Genomic DNA, 20825 nt, shown 5'->3' with positions numbered 1-20825 from the left:
CTTCTTAATAACTGAGTGTATGCTGAAGGTGTCTGGTTATTTAAGAAAAGTGATTTCAGTGAAGATAAGCCCAACTCAAAAAAGAATATACAGAAAAATATGAGTCCAGTAGCATTTTTACTCTATAAAGCTTGTATTCATTCAAATGAGAATTTTGATGGCACAAAATGGAAGTATTTCATATGTTTATTTTCCTCTAATTTCCACAAAATGTCAATATTAAAAAACAAATTGCAGTGTTCTTTAAAATAAATGTTTTGCATTTTGGTTTATTTGCTTTTTTCCTCCTTATCCCATTATTCTCTCAGAACCTAATCTAGACGAATGCTCTAGAAGATATTTTTATAGCAAGCCTATGACCATATTTCCAATTTATTTGATCCATGTGAATATACATAATTTTACATGTGATGTGTTATGATAAAAATATGGAATATGATTGTTAGTGTTTAAGTGAGGATATTAACTTACTTTCAATTTCAAAATAAGATGATCTAAACATTTTAACTTCCATGGATCAGGACAATGCAGTGATCTTACTGGGAACAGTAAAACTGGCAGAGGGAGAGTCCACTGATAAAAATGAGCAAACTGCCAAAGAGATCTACCTCAAACGCGGGGAACAGTTCAGGAGCAGAAAAAACAATTTGCAATATTGGAAAATTCTTAATCCTTCTTTTTACTTTTGGATCTCAAAAACTATATAAGCAAGATAATATGAATTTATTCTACCACTTAAAAATAATGAACATTGACTTCAACATTACATGGTTAGTTATTCATACATATATATATATATATATATGCCTTGAGTAAAATAAATGTATCTTGCCTTACAAACTCTTCCAACTCGAGAAAGGATGGTCTTATCAGAAGTACTGCTTTCTTGAGATGATTCACGAAAGAAGAAATATATTTTATCATCATCTGGATTATAGGTGTCTGGAATGGGAAAAGTTCCAATAAATTTCGCTCCTGTTTGGAAGAAAAGAAACTATATGTTAAAACACTGAAATAATTCAGCCACCATAGCACTGGTGTCTTTTGTATATAAAACAATTAGCAGTGGAATTTTTTAAAAAATGAATGGAATGTGGAAAATGAGACACATACACACATAAACATAACACAAAGAAAAAACATGTATTAGCATGCAAAGGGTCTGAACAAGTTGTTTAGGAACTCCAGAGCTCAGGTGAGAACACGACTGGCTGAGATTCACAATTGTTACAATTCAACTAAATGGCACAGAAAGTCCTTTCAAACCTGGAGATCCTGAGTTTGTATTTTCCTTTTTTTATGATTGGAGTCACTGCTTTTTAACCACAATGTCTATTATGAATAGCTTAGGAAAAACTATAAACATATCTGAAATTTTGATATATTATGATGTTATTTGTATAACTGTCAAAGTGAAAAAAAACTGAAACAATCAATAATGACTGGGTCAACTCCAATGCTGGCTTTGAAGACACTCTTTCCACGTTTATAGTCTTATCTCTGCCATTACTGGAAGGGTGACCTTAGTCAAATTATTTATCTTCTCTACGCCTCAATTTTCTCATACCTAACATAAGGCTACCAACATCATCTACCTAGTAGGATAGCTGATATGATAACCAAGTGAATTAATATGTGCCAAGCACTTACTACTGGTAATGCCTGATACATAATAAGGGTTTAATAAGTGTTATTTATTATTAAAATGATTGGGATGATAATAATTATCACACACTAGAGAATGATGGAAAATTGAGCATACAATTACAACCATACAAATGTAAGAATAACGTAGTTTTTAAAAAATAAAGCAGTTCTAAATGCACTAACATAGAAAGATGTCCATGATACATATTAAGTGAAAAAATAATAGCAATACAATAAACTCCTTTGCATTGCAAAAATGACAACTCAGTTTGGGTTACTAACGCCTTGCTTAAAAAGTATTAGGCATTTTAAGTCTTAATTTTACATAACTGGGAGTTAACCAGGTAGCAGATCTATAATTGGGTAATACTAGTTCAGAAATAATCCTTTTGATTAAAGCAAGGAAGATAAAGAGAGGTTACTGAAGAATGAAGAACTTCAATTAAGTAGGAAATACAAGATGCCTGGAAGAAAGTGTCCATAGCAGTGCTTAGGAAGTAGAAGCAGGAAATAAGAGAAGACAAAAAGTTTCCCCGAAAATAAGTAAGTCTAATACGTAGGATGTTAAAAAAAAAATTAACGTTGCTTTCTTTAGCGTTTTGCCCAGGGCCTTGATTGCCAGGTACCCCAGGCTGGATTGAAAACCATTCCCCTGCAAATGTACAACACTTGGTCAACATCCCAGTAAACCAGACTTCACAATAGACTCCTTCAACAGACAACAGTTAATAGTTGATTCCAAGTGATGAGTAGTTCAGTTGTTATCATCTCAGCCTCTCTGGGTCAAACCTGGGTCTCCCAACCAGCCTCTTCTCTGTTTAAATGGGAAGCCTTAAGAGGAAAAGAGAGGGGCGAAATATATTCATGAACTTTCTCCCTTTTGTTCTGTATTATTCCCCTGTCCTTTCCCTGTAACTTAGAACTCCAATGGATTTTCATGCTTCTGATAATCTCACTTTGATATGGTCCTAAAGTATATAAAAATTCAATTTTAGAAAATCATGTAAGATTTTTAAAATTTTCTTTTCTAATTAATCTTAAGTTAGCAAGGTCCATTAACAATTCCACTCAAGATTTTGGGTTTTTTTTTCCCTCTCCAGTCCCTTTTTAAAATTATTGATGAATCGCAAACACTTAGTGTTGAATCCCTGAGAAAAGTATAAATTCATACTTCTAATTTTTTTATTTAAATATATCATGTTTTTGTAAAAAAGAAAAAATGTGGAAACAAATCTTCCTACAAATGTAGCATTAGGATCTCAGCAAATTTATGAAAACAAAAAGTACATTTAATTACATTTAAGGCACTTAGAAAAACAGCTAGGATCAAATAACACAAAAATGAATAAAAACTGACTCTTCACTTCAAACCAATTACAATCTGGATTAAGAAAATATTAATATATGGCCAAGATATGGCTAAGAAGAAGGCCCAGTCTTGATACTTCCAATGACTTGAAAGGAGATTGCGACAATGAGTAGAGAAAAATGACAACAAACGGAGGGTTCCCAGGGATGCAGAGCAGGCATTAATAATCTACAGAACTTTTTTGAATTTACGGATGCCTAAATTCAATGCCATCAACCTGAATGCAAATCTCCAGCTGCACTGGCATGTGTATTTTTAAAATATATAAATAAAAATAAATAAATAAAACCTCATAGGTGATTCTTACAAGAATCTAAGTTTAAGAGTCACTGCCATAGAATACCATTTTGTACATGGAAAAAGGACACAGATAGGACTTGTTAACCCTTGGTCAGTAATGCAGGGGCCACCGTTATGGAAAACAGCATGGAGATTCCTCAAAAAGCTGAAAATAGACTTACCATATGATCGAGCAATCCCATTCCTGGACATATAACCAGAGGGAACTCTTCTTCGGAAAGATACATGCACCCCAGTGTTCATAGCAGCACTATTTACAATAGCCAAGGCATGGAAGCAACCTAAACATCCATCTACAGATGACTGGATAAAGAAGTTGTGGTATACGTATACAATGGAATAATACTCGGCCATAAAAAAGAATAATGCCATTTACAGCAACATGGATGGACCTAGAGATTGTCATTCTAAGTGAAGTAAGCCAGAAAGAGAAAGAAAAATAGCATATGAAATCACTTATATGTGGCATCTAAAAAAAGAAAAAAGAAGACACTAATGAACTCATCTACAAACCAGAAACAGACTCGCAGACATAGTAAACAATTTTATAGTTACTGGGGGAAAGAGGGTGGGAAGTGATAAATTTAGAAGTTCTAGATTTGCAAAAATCAACTATATATAAAAATAGATAAAACAAATTTCTTCTGTATAGCACAGGGAGCTATATTCAATATCTTGTAATAACCTTTAATGAAAAAGAATATGAAAATGAATATTAAGTATATCTGAGTGGGACATTATGCTGTAAACCAGAAACTGACACATTGTAACTGACTATACATCAATTAAAAAAAAAAAAAGATGGATAGGACGAGTAAAGAATGATAATAAATACAAGTTCAATAATTAGAGGGGGACAAAAAAGGGATAAAACATAAACTATACAGAAATTATACGAATACAACTGGCTTGTTTTATCTCAACAAATATGTGAGCTTAAAATGGAAATTACACAAGTAGAATTTATCATAGCCCTTAAATATAATTTAAGTAGAAGTTATCCATGCAGCATGCTGATTCTTGTAATTTAAGCATCCTATCACAACTACTTAATGATTGAGTTGAATTTATACTTTTAAAAATAACATAGTGTTACAAAATTTGCACAGTCTTCTCTCTTGAGAGAGAAAACAAGATCCTAATGATTGGAAACAGAAAATCATTATAGGTAAAAGGAAAGCTTTCCTCAGACACACAGAAGGGAGAAGTAGTCACAAGCTGAGCTGATTTGTGGTCTCTTGTTGACAGAGTTCAACAAGAGAAACACAACTCTACAGCAGAGCACAATGTACACTGTCTAAGAGGAGTACAAGCATATATGGTAATTCAAATTCTCCTATTGTAGAAATATACAGCACAACCCACCTTGGCTACACAAAACATTATCCAGGTATTGTTGCCAGATATTGTCATTTGAAAAGTTCAAAAGTTAGAGTATGACACCAGTCCACATTCCAGGAACTTCATAACAATATCAGTGAGGGAAAAGAGAGTAGATACTTTTCCAAGTTAAATTTCTTTTAACTTTCAACTAATATACAACATAAATGGTCTTGTTGTGTTTAGTCAATGACTGTTTGCTTTTACTGGACGCTCTTTTAATTGCTGGATCTTTTCCAAGTACTATAAGAAAACTATTTTGAAGTCCTGTAAGAAAATTAAATAGTGGAAGTGTTTAGGCCCAATATTTATTATGTGAAGAAATCTAATTATGAAAAACTAGTTAGTATCCAACAGTGCTCTGTTCTGTGATTTAAATAATAAATATATTTATGAGCTAAAAATAAATATGTCTTTCAAGAATAGTTTCCTTTCTTGCAGATTCAACTGAGGTCCTGGGTTTTAGAACACTGATGTTAGTATTTTGTGATAGAAACTCCTTCCTGACTTGCTGCCAAGTTTGGGTAAAAATGGGTATCATTTCATCAGTGTATGACATGCATAGTTCAATTAAATAATTTAGAATCATACCACTAGACACCTGGGCTTTATTATAGTGCATTTTCCCCCTTCGGCATTTGAAACACATGCCCTAATAGGGATGGAGTTTGAAATCGTGCATTTTCACAAATGAAATTTTAGCATGACACCAAGAATCCTTGCCAAATGAAAATGGCATAAATCCACATAATCTGAAATGTGCGTCACTTTCATTTCTCCTTATGAAGCTCTTTTCACCCAGATGAGCACACCTACACCATGGCTTAATACTCAGTGAGTTCCTTACTTTATTTCTTCTTGTAATTTCTTTTTCCTAATACTTTTGAAAGATGCTATCCTTTTATCTGGAAGAAGAAGTTATAGACAACAGTATTCCAAAAGAAATTTCAAATGGAAACTGCCTCCACATGTTAAAAATGAAAATTTAAAACAAAAGTTCTCATCTACTCCAGGAAAGAAAACAAAAACATATGCATCTGAGGCGTCATTGTTTGTTTTCATTTTCCAAATGGTCTTACTTCCTAGTTTAATCCTAAAATTCTCATAAAAACTCAATTGTGTTAGAGTAACCTCTCTGACTTGTATCCATATTCTCATTTCCTGATCTGTGGAACCATCTAAGTCTTCATCTAGAACTGCCCACAGGACTTCATCTTTGCAGTTTTTCAACCTCCTGGGAGTGTGGTATTTAATAGATGGATTAGCTTCTCAAAGGAGTCAGGATTCGTACTTCTTATGTTTTTTGGCATTGGATTAGACAAAGTCCTCCAGAAATTTTGACCAGGATTCTTTGACTGGTAACTGAAGAGACTAGTTGATCTCACTCTGGTTAATTCTAGGCAGAGCAAAGGACAAAATACTACATATACACAAGCGTCAAGAATTTTAAACTCCCTCAGTCTTTCAGTGATAAAAATGAGCTTATGAAAGATTCCCGTAGAATCATATTTTTAAAAGGTTAATTATTTAAAGTCTGCATCTTAAGAGTTAAATACTCAATTACATTAAACTTTAGTATTTCACTTAATCTAAACATAATATCAATTTATAGGAGTTTAGTTCATCACCAACATGTAAAGGAACATTTTTAACCTAAAAATAAAAGTACAGAAAGCAAAATTTAGCAGAAAAACAAATTCTCAAACTGTCTAACCACAAATAAGTAATACAACGATGTAATAATATACAGGAGAAAGTAATTAGACATGGACTCCATTATTTGAAATATCAAATATCTGTCAGTTCTTTCAACCTGGCAATAACTGTAAAGATCCCGGGAGTGATTTCCACATCTACATGCTAAAGGAATTGTAGAGGAAAATTTACACATGTGTTTCATGATGTGACTGTGGGCTACTGTACATAATTAGTAAGTACACTTTAGACCAGTGCTGTCCAATAGAAATTTCTGTGATGGTGGAGATGTTTTATATCTGTGCTGCCCAATAAGGTATCCTCTAGCCCACTTGGCTACTGAGCACCTGAAATACAACTAGTGTGACTAAGAAACTAAATTTTAAGTTTATTTAATTTTAATTGAATAGCCACATGCACCCAGTGTCTACCAGACTGGACGGTGTAGCTTTAGAGCAAGTAGCCTGTATCCGTAACTGTGCTGTGTCAGGTCCAGTTTGAGGAAGAAACAGAGCCTTTATCCCCGTAACTGCCACCAAAATGGCAGTCAAGCTTCCAGATTCAGGAGACACAATATGCTACCCTTGCCAGAAGTTTGCTATTGTAATAGGAGGATGGGCCTGGCGGTTAGGAGACCAAAACATACACTTCCTTCATACTGAGTCTCAATTTGTAGAATATAGGGTTGAATAAGATAATGTCCAACCTTCCTAATTATCACCACAGTTCCTTTAACAATCATTGCTTTTTGTTTCCCCACATTCCTGACACTAGCAAGATGACCCCTTTGACCCTTATTTTTTGGACCCTAGGCTGACTATATTTGGAAAATGGCCACTTCTCAGAATGGAGAACAGAAAGAAAGTCAATCGTTTGCCTTAGCATGTCAGGGACTTCCTCATTTTAAGAATATCATATAGTTTCTATAATTTCTCCCGAGCTTTGTCCTAGTTTCCGTGGACCAAGAAGCTCCTAATTGAATGGTCTCCTGAAGCATAGTGCTCTTCTGATTCTGGGCAGCCTGTCCTCAGCAAAGGTGCAACCTGATGTCCACATCTACCCTAACGAGAGCCAGCCATTGCTTACCCAATCACACTTTCTCCATCTGCCCTGGTCTCCAGCAACCACCCACACAGCCTCAGTTTGCTGTTACCCAACATGGTGTGGAGATGTGAACCCTGTTTGTAGTGAGGCTGTAAGAGCAGAGTCAAGAGAGCAGAATTTAGGTTGATGGACTATATCACACAATGGAAAGAATAGTGTCCAGAGCTAGAGAGATATCCCTGAATTTCAATCTCATTTCCAATAACTGTCTAACCATGAACTATTTATCTTTCTAATCTATCTCCAACTGTAAAGTGAAAATAGTAATTCTCTCTAGATTATACCACTAAAAAAAAAAAAAAAAAGATACGTCTAATACAGGGGCTAAAGATGCTATATAAAATAAATTTGAAGCAGAAGAGACCAGAGGCAGGGAAATGAATTAACAAACAGAACAGTAGCAACAAAGCAGAGCTAAGGTGATGCAGACCTAAAGAAAGATGGCAGCCATAGTAAGAACAAGGTCAGAAGGAAATAAAGGCTCTTAGTGATAGATGAGATAACAGGAGATAAGGGAGAGGAAGAAATTAAAGATAACTTCAAGACAACTGGATGAAGTTAAAGTTAAGATAGATAAAAATCAGGAAACCAGTATTGAAGGGTAGGCTAAAAAGAGAAAAGAAGATAACTTTAAGTTAAACTTACAGGATTTTAGATTTTAAATCCAATCAGTCTTAAATATATCTATATCTAATTCAAGAACCTCAAGCAAAGGATCACTAAATAATGTGTGTAAATCTCAAAGCACTTTAGTGGCACAATCAAGGCTAAGGCTTAGATATCTTTATTCCCATATTAAACAACTGGTCTCTTTTGTTTGATCTGAGATGAAAATGTAAGACATCCAAATAAATATTTTTAAGGGCACTTTGTTACAGAAAAAGGTTGGAAATGCAGTTTTAGGAAACAGTAGTGCACAAGAACAGTTGAAACTATTAGAATGGATGAGCTCACAGAATTATGAAGTAGAGAGAGAAAGAAGGAAAGGGCAGTCAGCACTTAAACATGCTAAGAAGATGTCAGATTCAGAGCATCCAGGATTTTAGTCCCACCGGCCCCCTGTCTCACCTTTAAGAATAATGATAATGATGGTGATGATAATATTGACACTAAATTGCTTTCAAGATTGTCTTTCATCAGACTTCCCTACATAATGTAATTCTTATAACAACCTGTGAACAGACAGTATTATTATGCCAGATTTTCAGATAAAGAATTTAAAGGCACACAGAAAGGTTTGACCAAGGTCACAAATAAGTGATAGTCAGGATTTAAACCTAAGAAATTAAGTTCCAAAGAAACAGAGCTGTAATTTTTGTCTCAACTGGGGCACTTCTGAGAGTTAAAGAATAGCAGGGGAAAACTGGATATGTGCAGGGCAAACTAGGTTATACAGCCCTCTGGCTCTTAACCGCTACGCAATCTGCCTCGAACGTCCTACAACCATAAATGTTAGTTCAATTCTTCATCATTTGCCTGCATTCAATCCACTGAGATTTCTTCTACTGTGTATCCTTTCTCTCACCTTCAATTTCTTCCCTTCTACTGACTTCTTTAACTGCAAAGTTTTCCCAGTGTCCAAAATCTTCCCTGGAATTCTCCCTCACATCCTTGGATTCTTCTACTCCCAAACAAATATATTTCACTTCAAATATTTATTTCTGTGTATTCTCATGTCTCCCTCCACTGCCTTGTCCTTTGTTCCAGTCCAATTCTCATTTTCCTATTTTTGTGCCATGGCCCCTTCTCCCTCCGTCCTCATCCTCCCTACACTTCCATTCATGCTACCATCAGTTACCTTTACAAAAATCAAAGATCTGATTCTCTGATTAAGATTAGGGAATTAATTGCCAGTACAAATTGCCAGTTATAAAATAAATAAGTCATGGGGATGTAATGTACATCATGGTGACTGTAACTAATAACACCATGTTGCATATTTGAAAGTTGCAAAGAGAGTAAATCTTAAAAGTTCTCATTACAAGGGAAAAAAAATCTGTAACTGTGTGGTGATGGAATTTGATTAGATTTCTTGTGGTGATCATTTTGCAATATATGTAAATATTGAATCATTATGTTGTACACCTGAAACTAGTATAATGTTTTATGTCAATTATATCTAAAAAAAAAAAAAAAAGGACAAAAAAAAAAAGAATTAAATTACAGATAACTTCCCACTGGTTTCAGAAAAATATTTATAGCTTTCCAGGCCCATCTCCCACTCTCTTCTCAGGCTCCAGACATTCATCATCCATAAGGTCAGAAACTCTCCCCTAGAATCTCTGCAGGCCCAGTGGGCAGAACAGCATTCAGTACGCCACATTGTGCTGTACGCCAGAAACTGACACAACACTGTAAGCTGACTATACTTCAATAAAAAAAAAAGAGAGCAAGAGAGAGAGAGAGACGGTTAAATCAACACAAAGGCTTCCTATTTTGAAATTCTCTTCATCCAGCACTAAGAATAGCATGCTAGGCAAAGAATAGGTTAGTAAACACTTCCCACATTTACTGTTCTACTTTATGGACATGTCACAGGCAAGGAAAAAACTGAACAATCTCTTAAATAGGTGGCAATATGATGATATTTGTCATCCCAAGACTAGGAAATACAACTTATATTTCATTTTTGAAGCCATACATACATCTTGTGACCTAAAAGATAACTAAGCTTTTTTATTGGTAAAATCTATGGAGTCACACGCAAACCAAGTTATGGGCACAAAAACCTCACAATGTTCTAGAATGTGGTCCTGCCTTGCATAAGGGTTAAGCAATGAATGGTAATGACTTAGTTGGGGATATTCTACATTTGTTTACTCTATTAACAGGGTTCCCTTTTGGTCAACAGTGATCACGTTGTTGTGTAAACAAATGGATCTGGAGGTTTCGACTAAAGAAATGTTTTAAAAGTGTTTTCCCCTTTTGTTTATGTTGTCACTGTTTGAATGATACCGAGAGATAGAGAGATAGCCCCTCAGAAATCTCTACCCAGGCCTCCTCCACTAAAACCCAATATTTACCGTGGGAATGAGAAACGCTGTGGGCCTGCTTCAATCACAGTGTTATGTTACTCTACCATGTGGTGAAATTTAATTAGAAAACTTTAGAAAATCATGGTAAAACCTGACCTGTTGTAAAGCAGTGGGGGAAAAGAAAGGAAGGAAGGAAGGAAGGAAGGAAGGAAGGAAGGAAGGAAGAAAGAAAGCAAGCAAGCAAGCAAGCAAGCAAGCAAGCCAGCCAGCCTTCCATTATTCCTTGAATGAAATCAGTTCATTTAGGAGGTCTTTTTTACTGTTGTTGAAAACCTGAATACTGCATGACCCCTAAACACAAAAGTAATCAGACAAACTGATATCAATATCAGTATGCTTAAAATGTTGGAGGGACATGTTTTAACCCAAACATCAATTATTTTTAAACCAAAAAAGCGAACATTACAATCTAACCCCTTTCTATATGCTCACAGGCAGTACTTGGCTTAGTCATTAAAAAACAGACTGCAGGACAAAGACTGCCAGCTTGAACCCCAGCTCTGCCACCAACCACTTCTAAGGCCTTGACCAAATGACTCCACTTCTCTCAACCTCAGCTTATCCACCTTTAAAAAGCACAACATAATAATACATCCCTCGTATTATGTCACTGTGAATATTTTAGAAAGTCAATTCTAATTGTCAAGGACAGTGTCAAGGTCAAAGCACGTGTTCAGTAACTGTCAGCTATTACAATTACATACGCAACAGGTTTTGGAGACCTTGTCTAACATAGTGAGGAATTATTTCAAATGTATTTTATACATTGAGCGAAATCACTTATCCCCAAACACATCTGAATGAACAATGATGAGTTTCTTAACCGCCCAAAAGCAATGGCAAAACGATCCAAAGTGTGAAAGCCACTAACCATTGAGCCAGTGGTGCTCGGAGATGTCCGTTCTGATGTAATGGTGGTCGTGAGTAGGCCCAAGGGACCGTGTGAACGCAGTATCCTTGCCAAGGAAATCAGAAGCTGTTCCAGAGTAGAGGTACTCATCTGCCAGGGAGAAGAGAGTGCACAGGGCTTCTAAGAGTTTACCAGCAGAAACGATTTACAATATACTCATTTCACAGCCTGAAACCAGAGATGTTTATGCTTAAGATCAGAATATATCATTGCATAAATTTCCCTTTCAGGTTTTGAAAAATTTACTGAGTTAAGAAAAGATAACTCAATGAACTCTGGGAAGCTGATGCCAGATACGTGAACCTAAAAAAAGGCCACACAGTCTTCTGACTTAATAGCTGCACATGAATTTAGCTTCCATTATGAAAGCGCTCTTCTTCTTACCCTTCTCTCTACAAATAATTCAAGGATATATCGTAATTAGCACTTCCTCTCTGTAGCAACACAAAAACATATTAAAAAAGCAAACGCCATCATGAGGAATGAATTGTGTAATTAGTATTTACTTAACCGCCACAACCTCAATGACCACAACTTTTCTCTGCCTAACCTCTGCTGAAAGGGAGCTTTCAGCACTGAAGTCATGCTTTGTAATTAGAACATGGTGCATTCCTTGTAGCTAATCATGTCTCTAATAGTTCTGATAAACAGGAATTTCTGAAAAGGGAAGGATGTTGCCATTCCTGCATACCAAACTAGTTTGTTCTGTTATTTATGTAAAGTGAATATCCATGTTTTACCAGAGACAAAAAGGAGAGGAGAGGAGAGGGGAAAGGGGGTGAGAGAGGCGGAAAGAGGCAGAGAAGGGGAAGGAGGGTGGGAAGACTGAGGAGGAAGGAAGGAGCAGGAAAAGGGGAAGGAGTGGAAGATAAAAGGGAAGAGAGGAAGAAAAGACGGAGAGAGTGGGGAGGGAAAGGATGGAGGGAGGAAAAGAGGGGCACGGTGGTCAGTGTTCCCTGATGCTGGTTAGCACACTGCTGTGGGGGGTGGTGTGTGGCAGGAGAACGTATTACCCCTTTGAGAGCGAAGCCTCTATTTCAGGAAATCTTTATAGCCAACTACTTTGGGCTACACGTAATAGACTGAAATAAAAAATAGCTTATCTCTACAGAGTATTTAGATCTTTCTAAATGCCTAAATGTAAAAACAACTACAGACAGTGTTTTATCACTAAAATTCGATTTTTCTCAGAAACTTATCTTTAAAATGCTGCCTTTGTATAAGTGATGCAGATACTTTAAAAATCCTCTGATTATATCTATCTAAATAAGGCTTTTACCGAACTATTTGAGACCACCAACTTCAATACTAATGACAATAGTCAACTTCCAAAGAGGGGAAAAACACACACACAGACACATAAAAGAGAGAAATCCAGTTATGTAAAGTAAATGTAGATATGGTACTGATTCTATCTCTTAAATATATCTAGTGGAAAGTAAGATTTCATTGTGGGGCACATTTTTAAAAACAGAACCACAAAAATAACAACATCAATAAAGACATTATGAAAAAAGTTCAGTAAGAGTAAAGGAAACAATATTTTACAGTTTTCAGAGTATAGGTAATCTCGTTGGTTAAGCTTACTTCTAGGTATTTTGTTGTTTTTGATGTGATGGAAATGTTTATGCCAGTTATAAAATTCTGGTTTCTGAAGTGAAAAAAAATTGAACGAAGAGCCGCAAGTGGCAAAATATTCTTTTTTATGGTTGAGTTGTATTCCATTACATATATATGTGACATCTTCTTTATCCATTCATCTATTGATGTGCACTTAGGATGCATCCATATCTTGGCTATTATAAATAATGTTGCTGTTAATAGCACGGGGTAAGTATCTTTTTGAATTAATGTTTTTGTTTTTCTCGGATATGTGCTCAGGAGTACAACTGCTGGCCATATGGTGGCTCTATTTTTAGGTTTCTGAGAAACCTCCATACTGTTTTCCATAGTGGCTGCACCAATTTACGTTCAACAACAGTGCACAGGGGTTACATTTTCTCTATATCCTTGCCAACATTTGTTATTTGTGTCCTTTTTGATGATGGCCATTCTGACAGGTGTGAGACGATATCTCATTGTAGCTTTGATTTGCATTTCCCTGATATTACTGATGTTGAGCCACTTTTCATGTTCCTGTTGGCCAGCTGCATTTCCTCCTTTGGAAAGATGTCTGTTCAGTTCTTCTGCCCATAATTTAAATGGAGTGTTTGCTTGCTTTTTAATTCAAGTACAGTTGATTTAAAATGTATTGGTTTCTGGTGTACAGCATGGATGGACTTGGAGGGCATTATGCTAAGTGAAGTAAGTCAGACAGAGGAAGAAAAATACTGTAAGATACCACTTACATGTGGAATCTAAAAAAATACAACAAACTAGTGAATATAACAGAAAAGACAGACTCACAGATGTGGAGAAGGAACCAGTGGTTACCAGTGGGGAAAGGGGAGGAGGAAGGGCAAGATGGAGGTGGAGGATTAAGAGGTACAAACTATCAGGTATAAAATAAACTACAAGGATGTACTGTACAACATGGGGACTAGAGCCAATATTTTATAATAACTATAAATGGAATATAACCTTTAAAAATTTGTGAATCACTATATTGTATACCTGTAACATATAATATTGTACATCAACTATACTTCAATTTAAAAAATATGATATTGTAAAATAAATACATAAATAAACAATGGTTTAAAAAGAGAGTAAAGGAAGCACACCATTAATCTGAAACACAGAATTGCAAATATTTAAGTATTTTGTCAGAAAAAAATGGTGTATTTCAACATAAAAATTGGCTCTGTATAGCCAGGCTTTAAAACTGTCTTCTTTGTATTTAAATTACTTAAGGACTCGTAAGAGGGGTCACCAATGCCTACAATCTGTTGTTTTTTATTAAGGGTGTGTCAACTCCACTTGACAGATCAGAACCAGAAATCATCAATCTCATTTTCTGCAGGTAATCACTGAACATGAGTCATATATTTTTCAAAACACACAAACACACACACACTCACTTCAAAGGAAGATCACTAGTTCTCACTAAATGAAAATCAAAATGTCATGGTGCTTCACTCTTATCATCTATTCAAACATTTGATGGACAAGTTAAAAAAAAATAAATAAAGACTGAAGTCATGAACCAAACCAAGACAAAAGGAGTCCTTGTAATGGGTGAAATTTAAAGGTCATGCTGACATTCCTCAGAAAAGACTTCAGACCAGACAGTACTGCCTTCTTTAAACAGGATAGTCCTCCCATCAGAGAACTGAAGATATACACAAAGCGAGAGGAGACTGAATGTGCTAGCAAAAATTTCCCATTTCCATTAATATAATAAGGTTAGGGTGAACTTGGGGGAAAAGGTGTTATAACATTCTATGATCTGTATTCTACAATTCTAATACTTCTCCTATGAATTTATCTACTTATGTCTTCTTATTAATCCTCCCAGTCAAATCTTCAACATATTTTATAACATATTATGTTTAAGGAATTGCCAAATTTAACTTCTACAGTGAACCAAACAGGGTCATAGTGAAACATAAGAAAATTTGAGATACCTAAATGTAAAATTATAGATCGAACAAGTGTGTGTGATTTGCATTAAAAAGAATGCAACCAGAATTTGAGCCTCAGTTTATGGATAAGGATGCTAAGAGTAGAGAGACTTGACACTAAAAGACTACAAACAAACAGCCAGTGGAAGATTAATCTAAAACAACCTGTAACACATTCAGAAAATGTGGTTTCATCTACACATTCCTTTAACACCTCGAAGCAAGAACTGTCGGTCGCTGACCTTACCTGTCATTACTGAAGCGAAAGGTTGTTGAGGATCAAAAGGACATTTCAGTCGGCCAGACTCCAGATTATGTGTGTCCAGTTTGAAAATAACTTCCTGTTAGGAGAAACATTAACGACAGTGAGATTTTTTTTAAAAATACAAGAATCAGCAAGAACATAGGAGATAAAAACTAAACTCTAACTCATTGATTCAAGAAAAACTGAGCATATAGCATGTGCATCATGCTGTGCTCCTTAACTCTTCCACAAATATTATTTCTGGCAAGACTCCCATGTTTTGGTCTCTGTTGGCCCAAAGTAGTCATGATAATCATGAATGAATTTTTCAGTCAGAAGTAGTCATATACTCATCAATTCCTTCAGCCTGGCCCACTATCATAATCAAAAGTCACCATCAAGCACTCATATTTCTTAAGCCTAATAACTCATTTACTGAGCCTAATAAGCCAATTTCCCCACTGAAGAAATAAATTTACCATAACACTTATATTTTCACAACTACAATGGTCTAGCTACCTAAGCGTCTGCAACAATACCAAATTACGTAAGGCAGGCGGGCGGTTCATTTTCAGAGCTGTTGATACATGTGGGCAAAAAAAAAAAAAAAAAAATCCTGTTGTAGTATTTTCACTATTATGAAAACACTGCGTACATTAAAGCCACATAGTTATTTTGGCTGAAACATCTATTTTTATAATAGTGGCCACAGACAGAATGGCATTGGCAGACTTTTAATATTCAGGAAAAATAAACAGCTTAAGTTGAACTTTCCAAGAAAAATATGAATGTATAATGAATATGGCCCTATGAGCTTGAGTGTTTCATAACAAGGACAACACTACTATCCAGCAAAAAGACAGATGACTCACCCCTCACATGCCCTAGTTAGAGAAATTCAGCATTTCAGACATTCTCTCTAGAGAGCAAATCTACGCTTATATCAGAGCACACATGTAATTATAAGGGACCATTCAGTGCCACTTCCCTAGAAATCAAGCAGTGAAGCAAAAGGGATAGAGGAAATTGGATCATTTGGACAATTATTATTGTATTATGTGTCATTTCAGATCTTTTCCTTTTTAACAGGACCAATAGGAACTACTGCCTTATTAAAAAATAGCATGATTAACAATTGCTATTTCACGGTTTTCAATAAATGCACTTTATTTTTTTTTAAACAACTTTAGTGTGGTATAATTTCTGTGCAGAAAACTACACCTATTTCAGATGTACAACTTGATGAATTTTGACAGAAGACTACACCGATGAAACCACCATAAATGCACTTTCATACTAAGAGAAATGGTACTTAACAGTTAATGCCAACTAAGCATGGGCCAGGGACTTCATGTCCATTGTCTCACTGAAGCTTCACCATAAACCTAAAGGTGTAGCTACTTTAAGAATTCCAGCTTTACAAGAGGAATATTGAGAATACAAGGGGTTATCTTGTTCAGCATCACTTGGCTAGTAAGAGGCAAAGCAGTAGCTTGAACTGAGGGCTGTTGAAGTTCATGCTCTTAACTAATCTAGTCTCAGGATTTCAAACTCATGGATTTAAAAATGTGCTGAAATTAATTTAGAGGCTCACCATGACCATGTAACATGATCAAGCTCAAGTATGTTTAGTCAGAACAGGTCAGCTAATGACAAGTTGTGATCGTGGCACCTAGGGATGAAAAACGTCCAGTGAGAACACATTTAGGGCATGTTTCCCAACTGTGGATGGGGCTAGAGATACATCAGGAAAAAAATACCTACAGATCACGGCTCTTAAGTATGTTTAAATATCATTAAGGGCACATAATTCGCCATAGGTCAAACAGAACTGTTGACTCTAAAGTCTATAATGGGAGGTTGTAAAGGGAAAAAGTAAACTGAACTCTGGTGTGCCAGAAGATTATAGTGAAAAGCTAAAAAAAAAGAAAAGAAAAGAAAAGAAAATATCAGGGAGAATGTCATAGTTGATGCAAAGTCCTAGATAAACCTTTCTAATTGTACAGACGTCTGTTGTCAAAATGCAACATTCCGTTAAATTCTCAAGATAAGCCCATAAAATTGGTATTTGTGGAGACAAAGGACAAGGTCTCCTTTATAATCTCCTGGAGAAAGGAGATAGAAGGAAAGCAAGTTTCCTTGAGCCACAGTCAAGGGCACCAACAGGAAAATGATGTAGAAAATAACGGTTGATTAAATGGACTTCCTGAGATAAACTGACTGAATTAAGTTGCACTCCAACTTTTGAGACAACTTCAATTTTAGAAGATTTTTCCCACTAAATTCCTGAAGCCTAATTAATTATGCAAAAAGTACCCATCTAAACTGCACAGCAAGAAATACTGTTGAAGGGATAAGAATAGGAAACATTTAATCATCTCAACTAGGCCAAGTTATTATTAATACTATTAATATTTATTGAGATATACAGCAGCAGAAGGGAGATTCCAGAGTAAAGAACATACTTCTAGTCTAATTTTTAACAGTATCAGGCAGTCCCAGTATTGCAGAATAGACAGACAGATTACAGATTTTTTTTTTTAATTTTTGAGGGTGGAGGTAATTTTATAAATTCTGTTTATTTTTATTTATTTTTTTAAAAAATTTAGGGGGAGGTAATTAGGTTTCTTTTTTTAAGTTATTTAATTAGGCTTATTTATTTGTATTTATTTATGTTTCAGTGGAGGTCCTGGGGATTGAACCCAGGACCTTGTGCATGCTAAGCACGTACTTTACCACTGAGCTCTATCCTCCCCCTGCAGACATTTTTTTAAAATAAAGTTTACACACATACTTTTGAAATATTTGCCTCTTTACCTTTCTGTGTTCCTGTTGCCTAATATGGCTGAGTACTAAGTGACCAAAATGGAACAAGTCCTATGCCAAAGACCATGCAATCATTTTCTTACTTTGTTCTCAAAATAACTGTGACTTACTCTTATTATCATAATTTGGCTGAATAAACTGAAGCTTAGAAAGTTTATGCAGGAGACCATGGAGCTGATAAAAGGACCGGGGCCATAATTCAAACTCTGGCTCCCCATGTTCAAACTCTTAGTTGTTGACAACAACCCTGACTTCTGTTCTGAAATCGGGATCCAACTGCCCACTTGGCATGACCTACAGAACATTCCACAAATGCAGAACGTACAAAACTAACTCACCATTTCCCCCACAAATCGGTTACTATTCTCACCTCAATAAATAACACCACTCTCCAACTCACTGCCAAAGATAGAAATCCAGGATTCATTTTAGCTGTTTCCTCTTCCTTCTCACTGCTCCAGACACACAACAGTGGTCCCCAGAAAGAGGACTTCCCACAGTTCTCTCCTCTGTCCCTTTTTTTAAAGGTGAATTTTATTTTTTAATTTTTTTTTATTTAAGTGTATTCACGTATGATTGAAGCATTGTGCTGTATACCAGAAATTGACACAACATTGTAAACTGTCTGTACTTCCTCTGACCCTTTTATCTGTTGCTGTTCTCTCTTCTCAGCTACCTTAGGAGCAACCTTATCTATTTGAAAATGGAAGTGCCTTCCCCCTGAAAGGACAGCAAATCCTGGGACTAACAGACCATTTTAAAAGTTAAGTCTTCAAGCAGGGCTACCGTACAATGACCTGCACTCCTGACTAGTGGAAAACCCACAGGGCTCAATACTCCTGTTCACTCATAATTCTCTTGTTCACAGAACTTGTAAATTTGACTGCCCCGGGGCTCTCTGACAGTCTCAAACTAAGTAATTAGCTCCTTCTACATTCCCTTTCAGCACTTGTGACTTTTAGGAGTTAAAGAACACTATTTGCATCGCTCAGCAGGTTGGGGGTTTGGCCTTTAGCCTCCAGCCTCAAAACAGATCCAAGCTGTGGGGCTATCTCATATAATTATACCCTACGCTATGAGCCACTGTTATATATTACCCTTCATCAAAGCTAGGCGAGAGAACATTACACCAGCAACAAAGAATGATGGATTCAAGTTGCCAAGTCTCCTAGTGGTTCAGAGATTCAGCTATCAGGGTTGCTTTACTTTCAAACCATCAAAAGTTGGTTTAGAAAAGGCTGGTTAGAAAAGTTGGTTAGAGAGAAAAATTTATGCAGCCACAGTTGTGGGTTTGATCTCTGCAAGAATCAGTTAAATCAATGTAAAGAAACCTGTTCCATGAGCCCAGCCTCTACTTTCAAACAGGCAGCCGATTATCCTGCAAATACATGTGGTTATTCATAAAAAGTATATACATAAACATAAGGATGACAGTGTAACCCGTCAACCCACACAAAGAAACGATTTAGAAAACATATTCTAAAGCTCAGTTGGGCAAGCTTGCTCTAGAGATAGACTCCTTTGTTTCAATTCCTTGCTAGACCATTTATTAGTTAGGTGATCTTAGGCCTGCTATTTCATTCCACTGAGACTCAATTTTTATTAACTTGCAAACTGGGGGTTATAAAGGTACCAACTTCATTAAGGGTCCTGTGAAATTCCAAAGAGACAATCCATGTAAAGTGCCTGGCACCATCCATGACACAAAGAAAGCATTCTAACATATTAGTTATTGATGGAATTATTCCAACCTGCATGTTCCTCTTCTATTGAAATGCTCACTGATAGCTGGAACACATCACTCGTAAGTAATACATCCTTTATTTCCACTAGGTCAATTTGGTCTGGCAGAAATAATGAGTCCAGTGTGCTAATGACTATCTATACAATTTTAAGAAAATCATTAAAATTACTTGTACTTAATGTCTACTATTGTAAATATATGTAACAGGTCAAATTTGTTAGATGGGAAAAATAAATTTATAAGATATAATTCTATCGTAAAGTCTTAGGGAAAATAAATTTTTATCAACAGCAACATACTAAATAGATCTAGTTATCAAGGAAACCGAAGAGAAACTAAAACCACACAGAGAGGCTAGAAAAAAAGCACTTTCAACGTTTTACATTATTAATTTTCATCATCTCATTAAAAACTTCTTTTCTTTTTCTATTGAAGTAGTCAATTTACAAATGCTGTGTCAATTTCTAGTGCACAGCGTGTTTCAGTCATACATATACACACATATATTTGTTTTCATAATCTTTTTCATTATAGGTTACTGAAAAATACTGAATATAGTTCCCTGTGCTATACAGAGGAAACCGGTTATTTACCTATTTTATGTATAGTAGTTAGTATCTGCAAATATTGAACTCCCAATTTATCCCTTCCTACCCACCTTCCCCCAGGTAAACATATAAAACACTTTTAATAGAACAAATTTTTATTAGGTAGATAAAGTGTATAACCAAAATGGCAATCCATAAAGTGATTGAGAACATAAATTCTTACTCAGTTCATACAGAATACGATTCAATCTTGATAATCAAATCTGCCTAATTTAAGTCATAGGCATTAAGTTACAAATTACTACAGTAAATTGTTTTCATGCTGTTTTATTATATTACCTCCTTGTAGACTCCAAGATCAATATATCCACATATGGGATGAAATGCTCCAGTTCCACACACGTAAACATGAGTTTTGTTATAGGGTTGAAGTACTCGGATGAAATTTGCACATTCAGTC

The 20825-nt window shown here is 35.7% G+C and overlaps 1 protein-coding gene across 3 annotated transcripts in view; it reads right to left on the bottom strand.

Moving 5' to 3' along the window:
- Positions 1 to 20825, bottom strand: part of SEMA3D (semaphorin 3D) — a 178990-nt gene that overhangs the window by 52780 nt on the left and 105385 nt on the right. For all 3 annotated transcript variants that reach the window (XM_074367555.1, XM_074367556.1, XM_045510441.2), the window contains 4 exons: positions 20705 to 20824; positions 15251 to 15344; positions 11402 to 11530; positions 833 to 975 (listed from right to left, as the gene is read on the bottom strand). In XM_074367555.1, the coding sequence (XP_074223656.1) occupies positions 833 to 975; positions 11402 to 11530; positions 15251 to 15344; positions 20705 to 20824 (486 nt within the window). The remainder of the gene's footprint in view (positions 1 to 832; positions 976 to 11401; positions 11531 to 15250; positions 15345 to 20704; position 20825) is intronic.

This window comes from Camelus bactrianus, chromosome 7 (genome assembly GCF_048773025.1).
Source record: "Camelus bactrianus isolate YW-2024 breed Bactrian camel chromosome 7, ASM4877302v1, whole genome shotgun sequence".
Classification (NCBI taxonomy): Eukaryota; Metazoa; Chordata; class Mammalia; order Artiodactyla; family Camelidae; genus Camelus; species Camelus bactrianus.
The sequence above is the reverse complement of the archived record's forward strand: the minus strand, read 5'-3'. Positions and strand labels throughout refer to the sequence as shown.